The 21,426-nt window shown below is 41.7% G+C and overlaps 2 protein-coding genes across 10 annotated transcripts in view; one reads left to right on the top strand and one right to left on the bottom strand.

The window, feature by feature from the left end:
• Positions 1 to 6,991, top strand: part of AGPAT4 (1-acylglycerol-3-phosphate O-acyltransferase 4) — an 85,462-nt gene extending 78,471 nt beyond the window's left edge. The window contains exon 10 of the mRNA XM_061378799.1: positions 4,225 to 6,991. Within this exon, the coding sequence (XP_061234783.1) occupies positions 4,225 to 4,316 (92 nt within the window). The 3' untranslated portion in view covers positions 4,317 to 6,991. The remainder of the gene's footprint in view (positions 1 to 4,224) is intronic.
• A 1,095-nt stretch (positions 6,992 to 8,086) lies between these two features.
• MAP3K4 (mitogen-activated protein kinase kinase kinase 4) overlaps positions 8,087 to 21,426 on the bottom strand; it is a 72,491-nt gene continuing 59,151 nt past the window's right edge. For 8 of the 9 annotated variants that reach the window (XM_061378625.1, XM_061378630.1, XM_061378623.1 and 5 more), the window contains 8 exons: positions 21,083 to 21,274; positions 20,331 to 20,401; positions 18,380 to 18,496; positions 16,764 to 16,923; positions 10,494 to 10,616; positions 9,835 to 9,941; positions 9,470 to 9,649; positions 8,087 to 8,635 (listed from right to left, as the gene is read on the bottom strand). In XM_061378625.1, the coding sequence (XP_061234609.1) occupies positions 8,615 to 8,635; positions 9,470 to 9,649; positions 9,835 to 9,941; positions 10,494 to 10,616; positions 16,764 to 16,923; positions 18,380 to 18,496; positions 20,331 to 20,401; positions 21,083 to 21,274 (971 nt within the window). In that variant the 3' untranslated portion in view covers positions 8,087 to 8,614. Of the gene's footprint in view, positions 8,636 to 9,469; positions 9,650 to 9,834; positions 9,942 to 10,493; positions 10,617 to 15,728; positions 15,841 to 16,763; positions 16,924 to 18,379; positions 18,497 to 20,330; positions 20,402 to 21,082; positions 21,275 to 21,426 lie in introns of those variants that run through there. The other variant, XR_009729289.1, reaches the window with a different exon arrangement.

Here is a 21,426-nt window from a genome sequence, read left to right as displayed (position 1 = left end):
AAAACTGGATGTATCATAACCTGCCAAAAGAGCAACAGTTCGCTTTGTATGTTACAGTCTGTTTCTGTTTTACTGTATCCCTTTAAAAGCAATCCTAATGCATGGTTCTGAGTTACCGGCTGGGCTTAAACCACAAACAACATGGCTGGGAATCATTGCTCTCTTTCTGTGGAAACATCTCAAAACTTCAACCCAAGCTGCCAGACTGACATTTCTAGCCTATAGCTGAGTTTCTGTAGCAAGGCCATTCTCCCCAAACTGTGTTTTATATCCCAAGGCATATCTCTGTCATGAACGTCTTGGACCAGATGCAGCCACCTGATGACAGAGGAGCAACCAGTATGTTATTTTGCAGTTCATCTCCAGCTTTAGGCAAGGTCTCAGAAGCGAATTCTGCAGTGGCTGGGCAGTAGTGGTACATGAACACAAATGTACCTTGGAGGTTGTGACTCTTGGTGCCAGCTGGAGCTGTCTCCCTGGCAGAGCTGGTTTGTAGCAAAGCAGGGAACACTATACTCACTGTCCTTTACAGGGTGAGCAGTAATTGGTACCTGGTGGCTTAAAAGTGCAAAAGGAAGTTTTTTTCTGTGAACCAGAGGGATTTATTTAGCATTGGGGTCAGATGATGAAAATGCTGTTTCACATTATTCTTAGCAGACTTCTTCCTGCAGTTTAACTGAAGCAGCACAGTTAGTGTTTGGGGTGTTGCTTATTATATGGCAATTTGACAGCTCACCTGATTACTCCAGAATCAGGAAGCTTACTGGAGTCCCTAATAGCCTATTATAAGTAGGCTGCTGTTTCTAGGAGCAGATTTCAGTACCTGATAACCTTTGTTATAGCACAAGATATGCATACACCTCCTGTGATAGTGAAGAGGGGAAGAACTAGGAAGTCCTTTTATCTGGTACCCTCTACTTTGTTTCGAGAGTGACATTTGTCTTTTGGAGAGTGTTTGCCAATTGTGATCTCCAGTAAAACACTGGACTTGTAGAATACTGGACTCCAGTAAAATCCTGTTACTTGTAAGTAACTGGCTGTTGAGGTGGAAGGAGCCATAAGAGGAATGCCCAGTGGTGGTCAAGCTGGAGTGAAAGCACTGTGATCCCTCAGACCCTAACTCTTGTATCTAAGGAATGAATAACCAATGTATATATAGCTCTGCTTGTTCAGCTCAAACACTATCAGCCCTAAATAAATTATGTCTCCTCTTTATACTGAGAATGCTGAGCCATCCCCTCTTGCTTTGCCGTGCAGCAGTTTGGCTATTTATACTCCTAATAATCACCACATTGTGCGAATATCGAACTACTGGTCTGGAACCACGAGCCCTTTATGATACTACTTGAACCAACACAAGGCCATCCCTGCTCCAGAGGAGAAATACTGAAGTAGTTTGAGGCCCAAAAGTCTCTTTTGAAAACTGGCTTTGGTTTCATAGGATGCATGTCAAGACATTTATGTATTTAGCTCACAACTGCTGTTTAAAACTTGGGGCTAATATTTTGGTGTTGAAGTAGAGAGCAAGTCTGTCAAATGCCACTATTTGACAGCAACTTCTGCGTTTTTTCCTCCTCCTGTTCCCCAGTTTCATTCAGCTTCAAAGAACCCAGTGTTGCCTTTCATGTTTTGGTAACATGTGTGAAAGAGGACAACCTTCATGCTCCAGAAGTATTTTATTATAGAGCTGTCAGCAGCAGTTAAAAGGGAAATGTGGCTCTGCGTGCAAAAGATGAGAGGGCTTCTCTTGGCTTTTAAATGGAAAAGTAGCTCTTATGCATCTAATGCTAAAAGCATAATAGCATGGGGCCAGCCATTAAGGATCAGTTATAGGCAAGAGAAGTATTTCATTTGAACCAAGTGTAAGTAGTAATGAGCCAGCTTTGATTCTGCAGGAGTTGTATGTCTGCTCTACAGTGCGTGCACGGAACTATTAGGAGAAACCTCTTTCCATGGATCACGATGCAAGCTGTGAGTCCTTGGTGACTTGACAGCGTCCAAGTGCCGAGTGTGGACTGATGGGTTGGAGCGTCGTGTGATCTGGGTAGCAAGGCTGGACAAGAGGTATCTGGGTGTACCAGGGGAGTTTTAGACTGGATATTAGGAAAAATCTGTTAGTGGAGAGGGTGGTCAGGCATTGAAACAGGCTGCCCAGGAAAGTGGTGGAATCACTGTTCCTGGAAGTGTTCAAAACACATGTAGACAAGGCCCTTAGCGATGTGATTTACTGGTGGTCTTGGCAGTCCTGGGGTAGTGATTGAACCTAATGATCTTAAAGGTCTTTTCCAACCTAGCTGATTCTGTGATTCTAAAGCTGTTGATGTCTATAGGCGGAGATGAGTAGGAGGTGAGGAGAGCATGCGCCAGCGACATTTTAGTAAGTCGTACATCTGGATACGAACAGTGAGCAGGATTCTGCCGGTGTTGATTCTGCCTGTTGGCCTTTCAGCCTGGTGCTTAAAACAGGGTGGGTTTTTTTCTTTTGTTATTTGCTTATTTCTTCTCCAGCACAATGGGCAAAATAGGGCCTCAATGGACATTTCTACCATTCATATAAGCTTTAGTTGTACAAGTCTGTATTTCAGTGTGTAACTCACGTGTACAGCAGACTATACAGAGAAAAATCTTATGCCCCTACCTGCTGTGTTGTTTATAGCACTTGCTGTGTGGTACAAACCCCAAGTTACAGATAAGAAATCCTGAGGATTGAGAGAAAAGGTGGGAATCCTCTGCTCTGAGATATGGTTTTGCTGAGGAATCCACTATCTGTGGATGTGGTGGTTTTCTTGGAGCATCACTGGCTCTGTTGATTTGTGTTAGCTCATTCCTGCCTCAGCCCCAGCACTCTGGCAGGCACAGCAGGTCCAGCCTCCTGCTTCTTTTGGCTGGTGGGTAATAGTGGCAGAAAAGATGGCAGGAGCTGTTACCTCTCTGCGGTTTGCTGTGGAGCAGTTAAACATCCTTAAACTGCTGGTTTGTGTACTTAAGATACCTTAATCACAACAGTATCAGTAGGGTATGCTCTAAGGCTCCAGGATAGCTGTGGAGAGGAGGCTGGCAGTGTAGGGAAAAACCACTGAGGGCTCAGGGTGAAATGAGGACAGAGGGGCAGCAGCACCTTCTATCACAGAGCAAAGAAGAAATAAAAACCAATAAATCTGAATTGTTGAACCATGTATTTTTTGGTGTCGAGGCAGTGGCATTCTTGGAAGGGGATGAAATCCCCAATGTGCTGTGTGGTTGCTGTAACAGCTGCTCTTTATTTATGCTCCGTTTCTATTTATACGCTGTTTCTATCCCTTGTGGTTAAAATCGTAATGATTTCATGCTTACTATTATGCTATGATCCCAGACTGCAGGTCATTTTGGATCTTCCTCTTGTCTTCCTTAGCTCATGGCCAGTTAAATGTCAGGGATGTTTTTTTTCTAGTCTGTTTGTAAGAGTGAAACCCTTCACTTGGCTCAGCTGTGTGTATTTCCATTCATGGACTAACAGTGGAGTGTGAGAGTGGCTCCCAAGGAGCCATCTCCCTTTCTGGTCTGTTTACCACTCTCTGGTCTGCGTCTGAGAGGGCCCTGCTTTCCTGTTGCCTGGCATCCAGAAGACCCGAGGGCAGCCCCACAGGCAGCCCAGCTTCCCCACTGCACCTCTGTCTTTCCAGCCATTCACTTAGCCTGGCCACTTATAATGGACTGTTCCATGAGCTGTAGTTAAAATTGCAACAATCTTTGTTCATCAAGATCTGAAGTGTCCTTGCACTTGCTCCTGCTCTTCCAGGCATGGGGGGTGTTAAAGGCAAGCAGAGTTCCCTTCCCCATCACACCTCGCATGCAGACACATTAGTACATTTTGACATTCGACTGGGGAGCCAGCTAATCCCAACAGCCCCATTTCACAGCCAGCCATGTTCAGGGTTTAACAGGGCTGAGCACACCATGCGTGTGCCTCTCACACCCATGTTGGACCATGCAGCCTCTTCTCTGCTGGGGGAGGGGACATGTGTAGGGACCTAGGACCTTCCTTAATGAAATACTGTAGGCAGACTACTTGACAGCGATGAATGGGGCTGTACCTTTCCTCAAAGGACAAGTAGGGGTAGTTACCTTTAATGCTGTGCTGCTGTAAGGCTGAGAACTCTTAACAGTCTTGTTCAAAATGCTACACATGTACAGATCTTCAGTCTTTGCAAGCAGCTTCTAATTTTATTGTTACTTCTTTTGCAGCTTCTGTCGGTGTCAGATGGATGATAGGTGTTACAGAAATTAACAGGGGTTCCACCTATGGCAACAATGACAACAAGCAGAAACGAAAGTAGTATCTTCAGAGACTGCTTCAATCCAAAGGGAACAAATCCAACTTCTGAAAACTCTTAAGTGTGTATCATGGTCCTTCAAGTGAGAGCAGAGGAAGGGTAGGATGAGCAATTGCCACGCATATCTGAATTTGTGCTCCTGTTATTTTTCTCTGGGGGTTTGGGCTGGATGACACACTTGAAAGATGCACTCCTTTGTCTACTTGCCACAGCAAGTTTGCATTTGTTTGGTTGGTTTGTTTCCCTATAAACTGTCTTAAGTTTTGAAGAAGAAAAAAAAAGTAATTCCAGCGTACTTGTATGATGAGAGATTACCTGGAAACTAACCAGAGGTGCAGGCTTTATCCTTCCTAACTTGCTCTAAGGAACGGACAAATGTCAGAAGATTGCTACAAGATGATTAAAATTGGTAGTTGTCTAGATCACACGTTAACAGTTTAACAACCATAATCTGTCAGTGTTTAAACACAGTAAGAGGCTCTGCTTGGTTATACCAGCACTAGACTGAAGCAGCTCTACTGAACTGAGAGAATTGCAAGTAGAGGTTTTTCTACATCTAGAACTTACTCCCATAGTTGACACCACATGGGGCCTTTGAAACCTCAGCCAGACCCCAGACATCCCAACATCGGAGTCCTGCAGTGGCATAACCTGGAGTGGCATTTAGCCTTGGGGCCATTTGCAGAGCTAAGTGTTACCCACTGCCACATCCTTCCCCAGGTGATATATCAGAGGGACAGCTGAAACCTGTAATTCTTTTGCAAGTAAATGCCATTTATAGTTTGGAAAAATGGAGGTACTAAAATTCTTTTCACCTTTAAACACTGATTAAAATTCTAGGCCTAACAGTGGTGGAAACAGAAGAACTGGGTATGCTGTAACTAAGTAATGCAAAGCACATTAAAAGTTATGCCCCACACCCCTACTACTGTTGTGATCCCAATTAATCTGCTTGTCTGTCATTTTCGGTTACTTTACACAGTGCCTCGTAACAGTCACCCTGAGGTAACAGCTAAGTTATCTTTTGCTTTTCTTTTGGGGAGAAGAGGGGAAGTAGTAGACAGACCTAGGACAGTGGCAGTGCTTGGGACTTTTTATGGCTGTCTGGACTTTGACACCCTTCTCACTTAAATAAAACTAGAATTGAGCTCCTTGGCAAACCTGTGTTGCTCTGACATCCCAGGGCAGCCTTTTCCTGGTTTTAACTTTAGGAGTTAAGGGTATACAAGTTACTAAAAAGAATTAGTTTAAAAAAAAAAAGAAAAAAGGAAAAGAGCAGACTTCAGCTACTGGCAATTATGATTTAAAAAAACCACAAATCTCTGAAATCTAAAGATACAGATGCTGAGCAGGGGCAATTAGGATTGGCACTTTCAATGATGGTACATTTTCATTGTGCATAGGACTAAACTGTGATAGACTAGGAGTGAACAGCCTGTGTGAGTCCAGAGAAGAAAGTCTTAGTTCTAGCAGCTGATACTAAAAACATTTCTCTTTCCCTACAGTAAAACAGAGGCCAGAAGAAATGGGGGCTAATACAAGAGCATATTAATTATTCCATGAAATACACATTTGCTCTTCAGGTGTCAGACCATCTTGAAACTACTGGCTTTAATATGCAGCACCTAAAGAGCAGGTGCAGTAGTGCTTTTAGCATGGGGCAGAAAGTAAAGATTTTTGATAGTGGAGGCAATAAAAAGTATAGTGTGAAGGAAGGAACAGGCCTTGGGACATATGAGGGACTTGTTCTGGGGGCATTTTCCTTGTCTTGTGTATACATGCATCCCCGATGTTCTGAAGCTTTCTGGAAGAAGTGTATGAGGTCATGAACATCAACATGGGCTTTAGTGTAGTTTTGCCAACACAGGAGATAGAGCCCAAAATCAGAAAACACTGCCATGCTTATAAAGCTGTTCTTTTAATCCTAACAGTGGAAAACTGAGTAATACAGCCTGTAGTAGTGTCTGCCAATCCAGTTATCCCACGGTAATACAGCAGGCCATGTTACAGAGCCAGGCCTGAAGACACTGTACACAAGACACTGAACATGGGTGGGATGGGAGAGAAGAGCATTCTCCAAGCTAGTGTTTTACTATAACTCTTATCTGGCAGATACAGTGGATTTGTATCAGGGTTAAAGAATGACCCTGCATGCAGGGCAAGTAATTCTGAGCAGCAAACACACATTCATGCAGTGACAAAGAGTAGCTTTTTCGCCTTTTTCAAGAGCCACTGGTGAAACATGCTGGCAGGGTGACACTGAACATTCCTTATGCCTCTTAGTCTCTTCCTCTCCAACTGCATGTAGTGCCACTTCTCCCAGAGGAAAATACCAACCATGCAAATACTTCTGAGAAAGTATTTAGGCTATTCCTTATCCAGTTCCCTGGGACATGCCACTCCTGGATCCACCCTCCTAAGCACTTGTGGCAGCCCCAGCACCTGAGGACTGCAGCACTGGGCCCTGCCAGCATCCACTGGCAAACAGAGCAAGAGTACTGGAACTTGCCAAAGTAGTTAGTTATACTAGTCCAGTTCACTGTATTAAAAGAATGACGTATGTCATCAGGAAGCAGTGTTTGCCCCGTGTCCCCACAAGCAACTATATGTTCTACAACTGCCTTAACAAAAGTAGTCTTAACGTTTGTTTATACAAAAATAAAAGTATAACAAGCTAATGTGGAGTGAATGAGTTTTCTTTTGGTTGGCAACAAGTAACTAGTTAAGAGTTTACTTTTCACTTTTAAGAGCTGGCCACAGTTCCTGTTTCTGTACAGGGGCATCTGAAACAAGGCAGATAAGGACACAAACCACTCAGTCACTTCTGATACACTGCAAAGGGTGACTTTTACCTCTGGTCATAGTCTGTTGCTGAAGATGGCAATGTACTTTCTCCTGTCATAACTGAAAACCGAGACCTGAAGAGAAGGGAGAGTCTTTACCTTCAGTGGTGACCTGCACAGTGAGACTCATCCTTTTCCAGATTTAAATGTCAGATTTCACAGTACCTTAGCAACAGGTCACCCACCTGCTAAAAGCTACTGCACACCTGAAACAAACCAAGGTTTCCTGGGTTAAGAGGAGAAACAGGACTTTAGAATAAAGCCAAGCAAGTAAGTTCTCTGTTTTATAAGTTACCCATTTTAAGGTCTAAAGCTGAATGGGAATACAGAAACTTGCACTAATACTTCCAAGTAACAAGTTTTAAGTCATCTGTTTGTACTAGCAAGTTAAACAAAATAATCTAACTAGATCCAGTGTTACAGACTGTTTCTTCTAGTTAATTACTTCTAACCTCTCTGCATTTTCTCACACCAGTGACAGCTGGGGGCTGGTGGGGGCATCAAGTCCAGGATCAGAAATCGGTTTTTAAAAGGTAACAGTAAGTTCTTGGTTTTGCCACACGAACCACAGGAATAACCTTAACTGATTCCTTGGCCACAGAAGTGCTCCCTCTTCACAGTATTTTCATTCCAGAAGAAACTTACTTCAGACCATGACTCTTCCCCTTAGATACTACATAGTATTAACAATTGTACATCACCTTATTTCCTCAGGAGAGGACAAAGGGGTGGGGATACAACACCTTAATTCTGTTATCACCTGTGTAAGAAGCATATCTTGAACTTGACAAAATGTGCCCACTGCAATATAAAAGAAGCTTATCCAGTTGGGTTAGCTTAGCAGTCTCAAACAGGTGTTGAAAAAATAAGTTTAAAATGTGACACAACCCCACATGCTTATTTTCAGAAGAAAACCCCTTCACCAACAACTCCTAAAATAAACCATTTATTGAGAAAAAACTTCTTTTAAAATTTCATTAATCAGCCTTTTGCATAACAAATCTGAAGCTTGCCAAAAAACAAATAAACAAAAATCCCAGTAAAAGTTCACAGTCAGTGCACTCAACAAACGGATTAAAAAACAAGGTCCATAACGCCTGATAACACTACAGCATTTTTCTGAACCTAAAGAGTTCAAAAATACTAGGTATTAACATTACAGTTCTCAATCAAATGAGAAACAGGAGCAAGAACAAAAAGGGTATGGTCCATATACAGTAGTAATGGCACTTTCACTGAAACATGCAGCTTCTTCCACCTCGCAGACACTGTCACATGAGCAACATGTGCCAAGTAAAACATACAGGAGCAGCAGAGAAAGTGACGCTCGTCACTTGTGCAGTCTTCGTAAGTTCAACTTTTATACTGTTTCTCAGCACAGTCTTTATGTAAATATTACATACAGTAGTGATTAAAAGATATCTTGCCAGAATATAAAAGGCCAGAGGTTGAATAACTTCATTCTTCATCTGTGCAAACCTGTGAAGGGAACAGAAGGCAATTAATTCCATTGTCTCCCTGCTACAGCAAGATGACAACAACCGATCAGTTTCTTCAGCACCTTCACTAGACATCTTTGAAGCTTTCATTCTCCTTTGTTACACAGATAATGAGTTACAAGTGTTTGCATGTGAATGCCCATGTTTGCACTGTCACCATGCAACTAAACTTTAAGCTGGAAAATGATAGAGAATTCAATAATCTGCCGTGCTCCCTGTTCTTCAAAAAAGTTACTAGTACACCTGGATGTGTAGCTGTGATTATTTGCTTGTTCCTAAGCTAAGCATTAAACCCCATTTCACGCAGGAACTGCAGACTGTTATGCCAACTGCCAGATGAACATTCAGCATGAATGTCATGTTAACTATGAGCTTTAAAGAAAAACAGGCCCTTGCACTGAAGGCTGGTCAAGTTCTCTAGCATGTGCCTCTTTTGCTTTTTCTGGAGGGGACCGTTACTCTCTATACTACCCAAGTTCTACATCCGTACGTGCTGATGTTTTAGGGACAAAGCCCTTCAAGTAATTGCCGCTGAGTTGAAGCTTGACAAGTCTTTCCCATGTAAAGATACTGCATCTCAAAACAGCATAAAAAGTTCATGACATGGCATGCACCAGGTTCTTTTAGTCAAATGTTTGCCAGCAGCATCACACGTCCTTCTGAAAAGTTGCCAAACCTTGTTTTCTGGACAGCATCAACCTGATACCAACCTCCCACTGTGATCCAAAGCCCTGCAGCATAGCTGCAAACAAGGAAGGAAAAGTCTGGTTTTCATTCTTTCTACAGTCTTTGTAGCCAAAGCCACGAGACAAACCTTGACAAAAGGATGATCGAGGAGCTGGCTGGCCGTCCACCTCATCTTTGGGTCGCTTTCCAGGCAGTGGCAAAGGAAGTCTTTCCCTTCTGGGCTCACTTTGTCAGGAATAGGAGGTTTATGACCCATCCCCACTTTATACATGATCTGGAAGTTGTGCTCATATTCGTGCCAAGGCCTCTGCAACAGGTAACAGCATTGCAAGGTTTAGAGGGTAACCTGCTATCCAACAGAGCATATATTTGTGACCCCAGGAAATTAAAAACCACCCCAGTACTTGCAGAATTCAGTGTGATAAATGGCAGAATTTGCAGAGAAACTGCTAAGAACAATCTGCAGTCATCCAGTACGTGAAACATCCCTACCTTGCCGGTGACCATCTCTATAACAACGCAGCCCAGGCTCCAGATGTCTGCTGCACGTCCATGCCCTTCTCCTTTAGCTCTAGTAATTACTTCTGGAGCCATGTATGCTTTGAAACAACACATACGATGTCATCAGTACATAGGGCAGAAGGAATGGTATACATTAAACGATTAACTGGGTAAGCCAAATGCTTTTTAATACATCTGTAATGAATTACCACTCAGCTTTTCTTGCTAAGTTTTGTCATTTGCTCTCTCCTTGTTCTTGGACACATTGGCTGCATAACTCCCTTTCAGTTTGAAAGGTGACTGTGAAAATGCTGGTACAATAACATGCTTTCAGTTGCTGTCATTTTAAAAAAGCAGATTCAGCAGCTGTTCAGTAAGAACAGCACTGTTCCAGTAAGGCTGCAGAGAAAGATGCAACCCCAGAAAACACAAGCTCCAGCACCTTTATAGTTACCAGACAAGCACAACTTTATTTCTCCAGTGACATCATTCACTGATTGTTTGGCTTCTGGATGTAAGGCACATCTAACTAGCTACTGTAAAACCAAGTTTCTCCCAAACACAGCATTTCACTCTGGCCCAGACACTTGGCAGAGGTAACTTCTTCTATGGTAGCTAGACAAGTGCCTGCTTATCACAGGCTTCCTTACCTGCAGTCCCCAAGGTGCTGTTCACTTCTCCAGGCATTGTCTGGGTGTTGTTCTTCAGTTTCACAGAGCAGCCAAAGTCTCCTAGTTTAATCAGTCCAGATGAGGTAAGAAAGATGTTGGCTCCTAGGAAACACAACAAAAAACAGTAACGCTTGTTAAATTGGTGCTGAATTGAGGAACGAGGGTTTCTCAATATACTCTTGGAAGTTACATGGCAGATAACAGCTGAATTCACACTTGGGTCTTTACCTGTGGATTAAGTATGAAATACGACAGCATTAGAGACATTCCCCAAAGGGTATGCTACTAGGATTTTTGGTGGGTTTGTGTAAACACTAAGTGTACTCAAAGTTAACAAGAAGTGTTCAAATCACAGAGCAGTACAGCAGGCAAATTCATCAGCTTTCCATACGTGCTCGTTATGAGAAATGACTCCTCCAGGAATTTATGAATTCCAGTGCTTATCCTTGTGAATGCTGCACTGTGTAAAAACACCTGTCCTGAGGGAGCTTCCTGGCAGAGGCCATTGCTGTGCACCTCCCACTAGCCATCTCTGCAGTTCTGCAGAGTCAAGCCATGATATCATACAGCTGTGTCATCACAGCCAACTACAAAACGGAGCTTATAGCACTTTATTACATGTACTATCAAATACCCACTCCTGTTGTGCTGTACTTCCAGAGGAACTTCTGGAGAAGGGCTACCATTACAATAGCTAGATACACTGCCAGTTTACACCAGAATAAACTTCCCTAGCATAGCTGAAAAGTCTCCAAGAAGAATCTGCAAGTGCCTTCAAGTCATTTGCTCTACACAACAGTGCAAAATAAGCCAAGTGGTCTTCTTTTGTTCAACATCCTGCCAAAACATATGTTGAGAGCCAACAGAGAAGAGGTAGAGCAGAAGCAGCTCACTATACATGTCCGGCCAAGTCCTGGGCTCTGAAAGTCCCACAATGAAACTACAAGTAGATTGCAAGCATCAACATGGTGTCAGCTGTGATCTCTATTAAGGTGAGACGGATGGTAGCACAGAACAGAAGTGTATGTCTGCCGTAGGAGCAGGCAAACACGGGACTTCATTACACACAGCCCTTTCCCATGTCACACAGAAAATTCTTTCAAAATGGCTCATCTGAATACAGCCTTCAGAATTTTCTCCCTTTCATTCCACGCTGCAGACAGGTCAGTGCAGGAATTCCCGGCTGCTCCTCCTCTGTGTTATGTTCTCTTAGTTAATGACTTTTTCCAGTTAGGTTGGCTGAGCATCCCCAAGATATTCACAGAAAAGAAAATTCTCAAAAAGCACAAGTCAAAGACAGCCATGCAGGTCGATGCCAAAACCCTGCCTGCTTCTCAAAGGGCTTTTCTAACTACTATTAGAATGCTTGCTTTAGTTATCAAGATTTATTTAGTCCAAGAGGCATTGCATAGAACTGCACCAAAAAAGAGGGAAGAAATCAGTAACAGAAATAAATTCCAACCTTTAATTACTACAAGCCTTCTACAAGTTCTGGAAGAAGAATTAACTTTCAGGGAATACAACTCCTGTGCACACTGCCTGTAAGTTTTCCACTCCAGCATTCAGGTGCCTGCCCATACTCAAAATCAGAATTCCTCGGCTGGATTCTGCAGTTTGCCATCAGAGAGACAGACACATCCACAGTCACAACATGATCACAGGCATGTAATGGGGATGGGTCAACCATCCCTCAGCTTCTTCAATGAAAGAGAATCCAAAAATGCACCAAAGCAGTACAGGAAGGGAGCTCAAGGGAACACCAAGTATGGGCAATGCACTGGAAGAGTGACAGTTACTCTTTCAGCAGCTTTTCCTTTGAACTACTGCCCACAGCTTTTCTAATGGTTTTCAAGCAATCACTTGTTGTACAGAAAGTAGGTGCACTTAGCCCACACAAAGAGCTCTGGGAGAACAGCCATCACTAGCAAACACTTTCACAAGGGTGTTTTGGAAACCTGCGTTCCTGTTCCTCAAGAAAGCAACATGCAAATTTCACAGAAGGCTACAAAGCTGTTCCCAGCTCCTGCAGTGGGTGGAAACTGGCAGAGCTGAAGCACAAGGATCTCTCTTCTGACTGAACCTAAAGCTATTGTGATTGTTTGGTTTAACGCAGTTCAGAACCAACTTACAAGGCCTTTCAAACTGAAGTCTGTCCCTTTTAAAAGAAAGTAGAGACAACTTTGCATAAATATTACTGTGAAAGCTCCTGTGAGCCCTTTTCTTGAAAGACCTGGAACTGCCAAATGGGACAAAGCAACAAACTGAAGTCTAACCATGCAGAAACAGGCAGCACTTGAAGATTGAAGAGTCATGTTGCTCACATTTTCTGACACCTGAATAAAGTTTCCACTGATGTCTGCTGGAGCATTTGTTTTGAGGTTGCTTGGTCTGAGACTCAGAACTTGGTCTCAGAACCAAGCTACTTCAGAAACCAAGACCAAACTCTAAAAGGAGTCTTTCAAATGGGTGTCCTTGTTAGATGACACCTTCAGACTCCAGCAGGACCTGCGTAAGAGAACAGGGGACAAAAGGGCCTTAAGGACGCTTGATGCCTTTTATCTTTGACAGTTCATGCTACTGGGAAAATGACAGAATTCATCTGCATAGTTAATGAGCAAAATACGACTAGAGACAACGGCTAAAATGGCAAAAAGGAACAACACACCCATCTGGTCCTTCTGTCCCCCTACACATACACTATCAAAAGCATCTTCATTGGATATACTTCGCAGAGGCAAGAGGTAGCCCAGTTCACAGCCCTACTGCCATCTATACCACAAGACCTTCCAGGCAGACTGCAAACAAACAGCAGATGTCAAAAGCTAGAGAAAACCTTTGCTAGAGAAAACCTTTGCTAGAGAAAACCTTTGCTAGAGAAAACAACAGCTATGACCCAAAGCATTTAAGCTGAAGTTGCATGCCTTGTATCTCTGTGCCAAGTCAGCCCCGTATTAAGTGCAACTATGCTGGCGTGATGTTCCAAAGGTGCTGGTGTAAATACTACACACCTAAGGAGCGTTACCAAAAGCCCCACTAAAGAATGTGGCATAATCACACAAAGAGGCACAGTTCACAGACACTCCTCAGCCACTACAGCAGTGCAGCAGCCAAATTCGTTCAAGAAACAAGCAGGCCTAATGCTGCCCTTTGATGAGAAAATCAGCTTCCACATCCTCTTTTACTCGGTCTCTTATAAAGCATGACACATGCCCCTAGTCTCCTGTTGAACAGCCTTTCATCTTTTGCTGAATGACTTTCCTTTCCTTGTGCTCATCACAAAGACATGAAGTCAGAAATGGCCTTCATGAGATTATGAGCTAACAACAAAGTTAAGAAGAGGACAGTAACACAATAACACTTTGATGAAGACTTCCTTGCCTGAAGCCTCTCATTCACAGGTTTCTCAGTTATTGAAGCTTCAGATGAAACCCCTTCATTTTCTGTATTCATCCTGAAAACACAATCCAAGCACTCTTCAGGAATATGCCCTTCTCTCCCAGAGAGAGAGCACAGGGCATGACCTCAGTGATTAATGCCTCTCAGTTCAGCACTTGTGAGCCCACATGTGGAGTGCTATGTCCTGGGTTTAGGCAAGTACAAGACAAGACACTGACATACTGAAACAAGCCCAAAGGGGCATCAAGATGGTCAGAGACTGGCTCACACGAAGTACAAGGAGAAGCTGTGAGATGGGCTTGTTTAGCCTGAAGATGGGATGACTGGAAAGGTGTGTGTGAGGGGAATTTACTGCTGGTTTCAGCTGTGTAACAGAAGTATATCAAGAAGATGGAAACAGATTTTTCCTCAAAGGTGCAGTGTGAAAGGATATGGGGTAATGGACATATGGGGATAGGCCAGTCACTGGGACTCCATCCTTGGTGACAGGAGTATCTCAACTCAATGAGGTCCTGAGCAATCTGATCTAATTCGAAACTGGATCTGATACTGAGGTTGGCCCAGTTTTGAACACAGGGCCCAACCAGAGCTGTTCCTTCAGCATTAAATATTCCATCACTCTTGATCATTTAGTAGAACAGCTTCTTGCAAAAAATGAATGAGTTATAACTGAGGAATCTGAGTTTAGCCACAGGGGTTAAAATCCAATACCCAGAATAGAGATTAAAAAGGTATGCCAAGAGACTTCACCACCACATATAGCACCAACTACATATTGAAACCAGTGCAGCCAAGTGTAACAACCAGGCAACACTACCCTCAGTTTGCTCTCACAATAGAATAGGATTCAAGGCGGCTGTATCTTGCTTCATCTTTTACACTTTAAGAACTGGATGCTGTAATAGCGTCTGAAAGACAACAGTGGCACAAGCGAACACTACTAACTGAAAGACTCAGGTTTTGAGCACAAGATGCTAGCAGACAACATAAAAACAATTATGAATTTGTTATCTGCTGGTAAAAGAAAGATCCACAGTGATGTTTAGCAACCTCTGATCTGACAGCAAGATTTCCACAGGAAAGCAGTTTTAACAGTCTGACTGATGTGTTATCATTCTGATTCCCCATCAGAAAAATACCTGACTACAGAGGAGCTAAAATGAAAACCAGAGCTTTCTTTATTGCCGTTACCCTAAAAACTTGAGGACACACTGTTAGCATAAAAGGAGACAGCTAGAGACTCCCAACATAACATCAGGCATCCTTAGCAAAAACACCCTCTGTGCTCTGTCTTCATATTCTGTCATTAAATTTCAGGAAGGTCTATACATTGATGTGTCTGCAGTGACACTCTGTTTATAGCTGCTGCTATTCTCAAGGAACACCCCAACATTTGATGTGAGGAACCTGTTGCAACAGAAATGCCTTCAAATAACACTGAATTACAGTTCTGTTAAACAGCTCTTCTCACTTCCCTGCATTTCCTTGATGAGAGGAAGACCTATTTAGAAATATATCCAAAAATCAGCAGTGACATAGAGCCACATAAAAGAAATCCCTGTCAGCCAGCCTTGGTCACAGCCTTTGATCACATTAAGCTTCCAGGAGAGCATAATCCAGCTAATCAGAACCTGGATATGGAATGATCAAGTAAAGGACAAGGAGGGCACTGTGAATAGCACAGAGGGAAATTCACAACTGGAGAGAAACCTTGGGTGAGGAAGGAGAACCAGAAAAGGCAAGATTTGCTGGGAAACGGGATTGAGGGAAAGTGTTTTCTAGGAAACAAAAGCCAAAACTGACTCAAGAGTGGCCTACCTGGGTGGGAGGCCTCTGGATCGTAGATAGTTCTTTTCCCAAATGAGAAGCACGAGGCCAAAGGACCAAGAGCAACTGGGAACCTCCTACACTGCTGCGGTGATTCAAAACCCTGTGAGCAAGAGGGACATAGAAACCCAGCATCGTTGGGTTGCACTGCCTTGACACAAAATGAGCATTCGCAGGGCATAGTCTGTGCATTGTTCATCGTTTCCCCTACCTTCAGTTAAGTTTCTGTCATAGGTGAGCAAAATATGCCAGACTAACAAAATCAAGATAAACCACACATGGAGGATGTTCTTGGAGGCGCAGGAAAAGAAAAATGAATGTGAAATGTGGACTGACACAGAGTGCTTTAAGCAAATGTCAAAACCAAAGCCCCTTTGGTTACCGTAGTTCTAGTCTGCTCACTTTGTAAGCAAATGCTGAGAGCCAGGCATGAGTAGGTAAATGTATGGCAAAAACAAAAACAATACATAAGTAATTTTACCATATCCCTTTGACTTCCTTTAACAAGGCTTTTATTACATTGCTTAAACAATGTTTAAGCAATTCTCATCTGAAATCCTAAAACCTTTCTGGAAAATGAGAATCACCAGGAAGACTTCTCTTGAACAACTCTAGCACAGTACGCTGCTTGTCAGCTCCCAGAAAACACCGTTTCTTGCATAGTTGAGAAGAAAAACAACATTACATAACTCAGTATATTAGTACTAAAAATACAAGGACCAAAATTTTAGTTTGGATGAATCCCCAACAATCTTAACAACCTCCACAGAAACTATATAAATCATGGGCAGAATTTATGAGTTTTCAATGCCAAATGTTAACACTTTTTTATGTTTGGCACTTAACAGAATGCAATGTTACTGGCCAATCACTTGTAAAACTGAAAACTGAAAAATGAGTGGAAGGCTTCATACACTTCAAGGCTTTATAGACAACGTGCACTAAATCTGGGCAAACATATCCCCCATCCCTTCCCACCACTCTCATCTACAACACTGAAACATTACCATTTTCAATAAACATTACCTTTAATGTCTCGATGAACAATACCATGTTCATGTAGTACATTGATAGCAATCGTGATTTGCTTTGAGTAGAGCCTAATGACATGCTCCTGAAGGCCCAGTCTTGATACCTCTTCCAGAGTGCCCTCATCACAGTACTCCATGAAGATGTACATTTCTTCCTGTTGTGGGAACCAAACCAGATATGATTAGTTTTAGTTTGATTTTTTTTTTTTTAGGTTTTTAACACTGAAATATGATCAAGTTTTCCTTCCATCCTTCATTGTTTGTGACAAGAGTAATGAAAGTATCACATAATGTTTTGATGAGGCAGCTCTTACCATGGAATGTCTAATAAATCATATCTTCAGAACTCTGTTCTCTTCAGCATGCTTCAAACTAATATATTCTATTGCACAGCTATGGAAAAATCTCTGCTACATGTCTATTTGTCTATCTACTCGGTGGTATAAAAGTATTATTATTAATATCGCCTTGACATCAACCAAAAACCATTTTGGAAATGTTGTAGGTATATTACAAAAACTTTCTTTGCATATTTAGACAAAAAGGTAAAATGATGGGTTTTAATTAGGGGTTTTTCTCCCCCCTCTCTCCCAGTTCCTGCAGTATCTTGTGTTGGTTGCTTGGGGAGGGCAAGTTTTTTGCTGTTTTCTGTGGCTTGAACAAGCATGCCAATTCTAACTCACATTAAGAGGTTAGGCTCTTTTCCCTCTGTTTCCAAGCCCAGCCAATTTCAGACAGCCTCAATTAATACACAAAGATGGCAAAGACACTAAGCTCTTAGAACCACCCTGAGAACCCAATGACCCAGTGACAGAAACACCAAACACCCTCAGTTTTGTCCTCAAGTACAGAAATGTAGACAGAAAGCACCCCGTGTCCCCTTCTAAACCAGCAATGAGTCAGCAAATCAACTCATTCATATTGAGCAAATCAGTGAAATCCACACACCACTTTCCAGCCAGACATCAGGCATTCTATCCCCTGCCCACTTCACTCAGTAGAGAAACATGATGGACCCAAGACTCACCAGGGGAGGTGGGAAGGGCACATGGGAAGCAGGACTAATAAAAAGTGGGGCTCTGGAATCCAGTTCCATAAGAAAACCAGGCTCCAGCAAGATAATTTGTTTTTCCTTTTTTTTTCCTGAATTCCAAAAGATCTGCTTTCTTAAGATACTTTTCTGGCATCAACATTTAAGCACCAGCACAAAATTTTTCCAGGTTTCAACAAGATATTGGTAAAAGCTTTGCTACTAACAGTGAAAGGTTTTAGGCTCTCTAGTCTTTACCTACCTGCAAAAGTTACTGTATATGATACAGCTTGCTCTTAAAGCACTTAAAACAGTAGCAGCATAAAGTAAGTCCAGTATTACTCAGTCTATTCACTTACTGGAAGCCTTCTCTGTTTATGTACCAGTTCCAAAATATTTCTCCAAATTATGTTTCAGAGACCTCAACATCCAGAGCTAAAAAGACACGTTGCAAGTTCAAATATCAAGAGATATCCAGTCAAGCTAAACTAGAAAGTTCTCAAGTAAATCCAATGATCCAAAGCTTCTTAAATTTCTCTCTCTGCCCTATAAAAAAGCCCAAATTATTAATGTTTTCTCACCCTATGGAGCTCCACCCCAAAATAACGAACAAGATTAGGGTGTTTGATGCCTTCAAAAATCTTCAGTTCATCAGCTGTTTCTTTGATGGTTTTGTGATCATTTGGTTGAAATCTTATCTGCAAGAAAGATTTTCCATTATTCCCCACTATTTCAAATTACTAAGGAACAACAATAACTACAAAAAAAACCAAAACAAACCATCAAAAAAAGAAATAAAACCAAAACCCAAACACTTAAACAAAAAACAAAACCAAGCTATTTTTGCAAGATTATGTGGAGATATGATGAATTATAAACTTTGTAAGAGTGAAATGCTGTAACTTAAATGTATAACTACACATATGTATGCACATCTCTCTTCCAAGCTTGCCTACTAGCTTAAACCTGGTAGATAGGCACAGTACAAGAGAATCTGAAAGTAATATCAGTGAGAGTTATCGTTCATAAAAGACTCTTTCCAGGTACTTCATCAACTGAGATTCTAAGGGTTTTCACCTAGAATGAGGCAGTTGCAAGGAAAAGGTGTGGCATGGAACAAATACAGCGGTAAAGGTATTAATGAAAGAACCAGGTTTTCATTAGTTCTCCTACAATATCCCATGATGGAATTGTCATGGAGGAAAAATTTATCAAGCCTTGTGATTGTTTTGTTCAATATAAAAACTACTACAAGATACAGTTTGCACTCAGTGCTAAAATCAAATACATGGAGGTTACAAAAAGGTGACAACTGACCTTCACGTATTTTACATATTTTGTACCACTTCAAAGTTGCCATACTCTGTAGTAAAGCTTCTCCACTATACTTTGAAGAGATTTTTAGACAGTAAAGAAATCTCAGGGGGTGGGGAAAAGGCAGTATCTTTAACTAGCTTTAAAATAAATAAATAATTCTGGAAGTTAAAAAAACTACAGGAAAAGGCGGCACACTGCATATTCAGCCTCCTAGTAAAGTGCCTGTGAAACAGGATCCACTTGACTTATTTGAGCTTCTGCTAAACAGCACACACATGCTAACCTGTAAAAAGTACTTGCACCTAGAAAGCAACTTTGAATTCCACAAGCTGAGTGCTACCAATGGGGGGAGAAACGTTATTTTGAGAAAAAAAGAAACAACTCGACAACAACAAGATTTCAAGTGTTGGTATTAATGAATGACTATGTACAAGAAGTTAAGCGTAAGATCAGTCTTGCTTGTCCAAACCTTTCAGATCACATACGTACTAGGGGGAGGGGGGCAAAACTGGCTCATAAAATATAACTGCTCCAGCCTCAAATGGCTGGCATGGCAACTGCTGTGAACAGTTGATGCCCATGGTTGTCTGAAGAGGTAGAAATGCCATAAAACTAAACAATACAAATATTTAAAAAGGCAAGGTGCTGTAGTAAAACAGATCTCTGCACCTACACAGCTTTATTTGCTTCTACGCTGACAATTTTTCTGTACCCACCAGGTTAGTCAACAGTTCTGTGACTCAGCTTAGCTTACTTAAACTACAGGAGAAGCTGAAAAAAATTGATGCCACACTTCTGGTCCAAGGAGTGAAGAAAAAGGGAATAAGATGTGAAAGGAAAACCTGAAAGGAAACGTTAAGTTTGTGTACAGACTTCACTAACCAGAAAACTCTTTTCCAAAATAACTGAAGATCTCTTAAGGGGAGCTCTTATATATTAAGCAGGCTTTCATTAAGTTCACAACATCCCTCTGAAACTCATCCATTTTACATACATTTAAGTTGGAAGTTGTAAACTGAAAAGAAAAAGCTTAAGTAACTTAAGAGGAACAAGTGATAAGAGCCTATGTGGCTACATGAAGAAACGTTTGCCTTCCTGCCCTTTCTAGCAACAGTGTTCAGAAATCCTTCATATCTGCTAAGTCATGCACATTTGGTTTAAAAAAAAAAGCAAAAAACCCACAAGGGCAGCAGCGATTCTTGTACAAGTACTCACCTCCTTCATAGCCATCAGCTCTCCCGTGTCAACACTGATACACGTATAGACTTTCCCATACTGGCCCTCACCTGCAGAATTAAAATAATCAAAATGATACTACATTCAATAACCAACGTGAACATCAACTGCAATGAGAAAACATCACTGGAATCAGCTTGCCGAAGTTATTTACCTTTCTTTCAATGTAAGAATTTAAGTAGCTTTTAACCTGTACACCTATTTTTACATTCATAGTCCTGGGTTCAAGCTGATTAAAAGTAAAAACACTACAGTAACAGCCTGACCTGAAAGATAACTGCTCATCAATACAAGGATTTTCCCCACAAACCCCAAGCCGGAGTGAGCGATGATCATACAGGGGAATCAACAATAATATTAGTGAATGAAGTCCCAAAGTTTATGCTCATTTCCATTTGTATTTCTGGTTCTTCCAAAAGCAGAACTTGTCAAACATCCCATAGAGTTAAACATATGCAGGAATCACAGGTTCATACCTAAGTAATTGTCCTAACCAAATCCTCCTCCTCTTTCTTGCTATTTGTTTCCTGCTATTTGACCAGTGAAAACTTCACTGAAGTTTCCTTCACATAAAGGAAGTCCTAGCTGCTGAAGTATTTTAACCTTCTGATTTCAGTAAAATTGGTATTACCTACACAGAGACCCAAGATTTTGAAAGATAGCCTTAGATTTCCTTCAAAAATACTAAAGTTGCTATTTTAGCCTGACAAATGAAGGTATAATGAACGTACCAATTTTGTTTCCTCTCTGCCACTTGAAAGTCACTTTTCTCAAACCTACATGCATGACATTATCATAAGATTTCGGTGTGTCACAAACTTGGCCAATGATGTTCTTCCTCCTCATCTCTCTGTATCTCCTTTCTTCAAACAACTGAACAGACTTTTGAACAGCTTCAATCGGTGCTTGCTTGGAAGCAGTGTCTAAAAAGAGTGATGAACAATTTCCTTGATTGAGAAAGATTCGCTGTGCTTATATTTTGTTACCTTTTGGTATCACGTGAAGTGACCTAAGTTAGAAGACAACTATTTTGTGAGTCTAGTTTAAGGTGCAGGAAAAGCATAAAACATTTTAG

The sequence above is a fragment of the Neopsephotus bourkii genome, unplaced genomic scaffold, assembly GCF_033783945.1.
Source record: "Neopsephotus bourkii isolate Nb327-2 ecotype Australia unplaced genomic scaffold, CSIRO-AGI_Nbou_v1 NB_1767, whole genome shotgun sequence".
NCBI lineage: Eukaryota > Metazoa > Chordata > Aves > Psittaciformes > Psittacidae > Neopsephotus > Neopsephotus bourkii.
The sequence above is the reverse complement of the archived record's forward strand: the minus strand, read 5'-3'. Positions and strand labels throughout refer to the sequence as shown.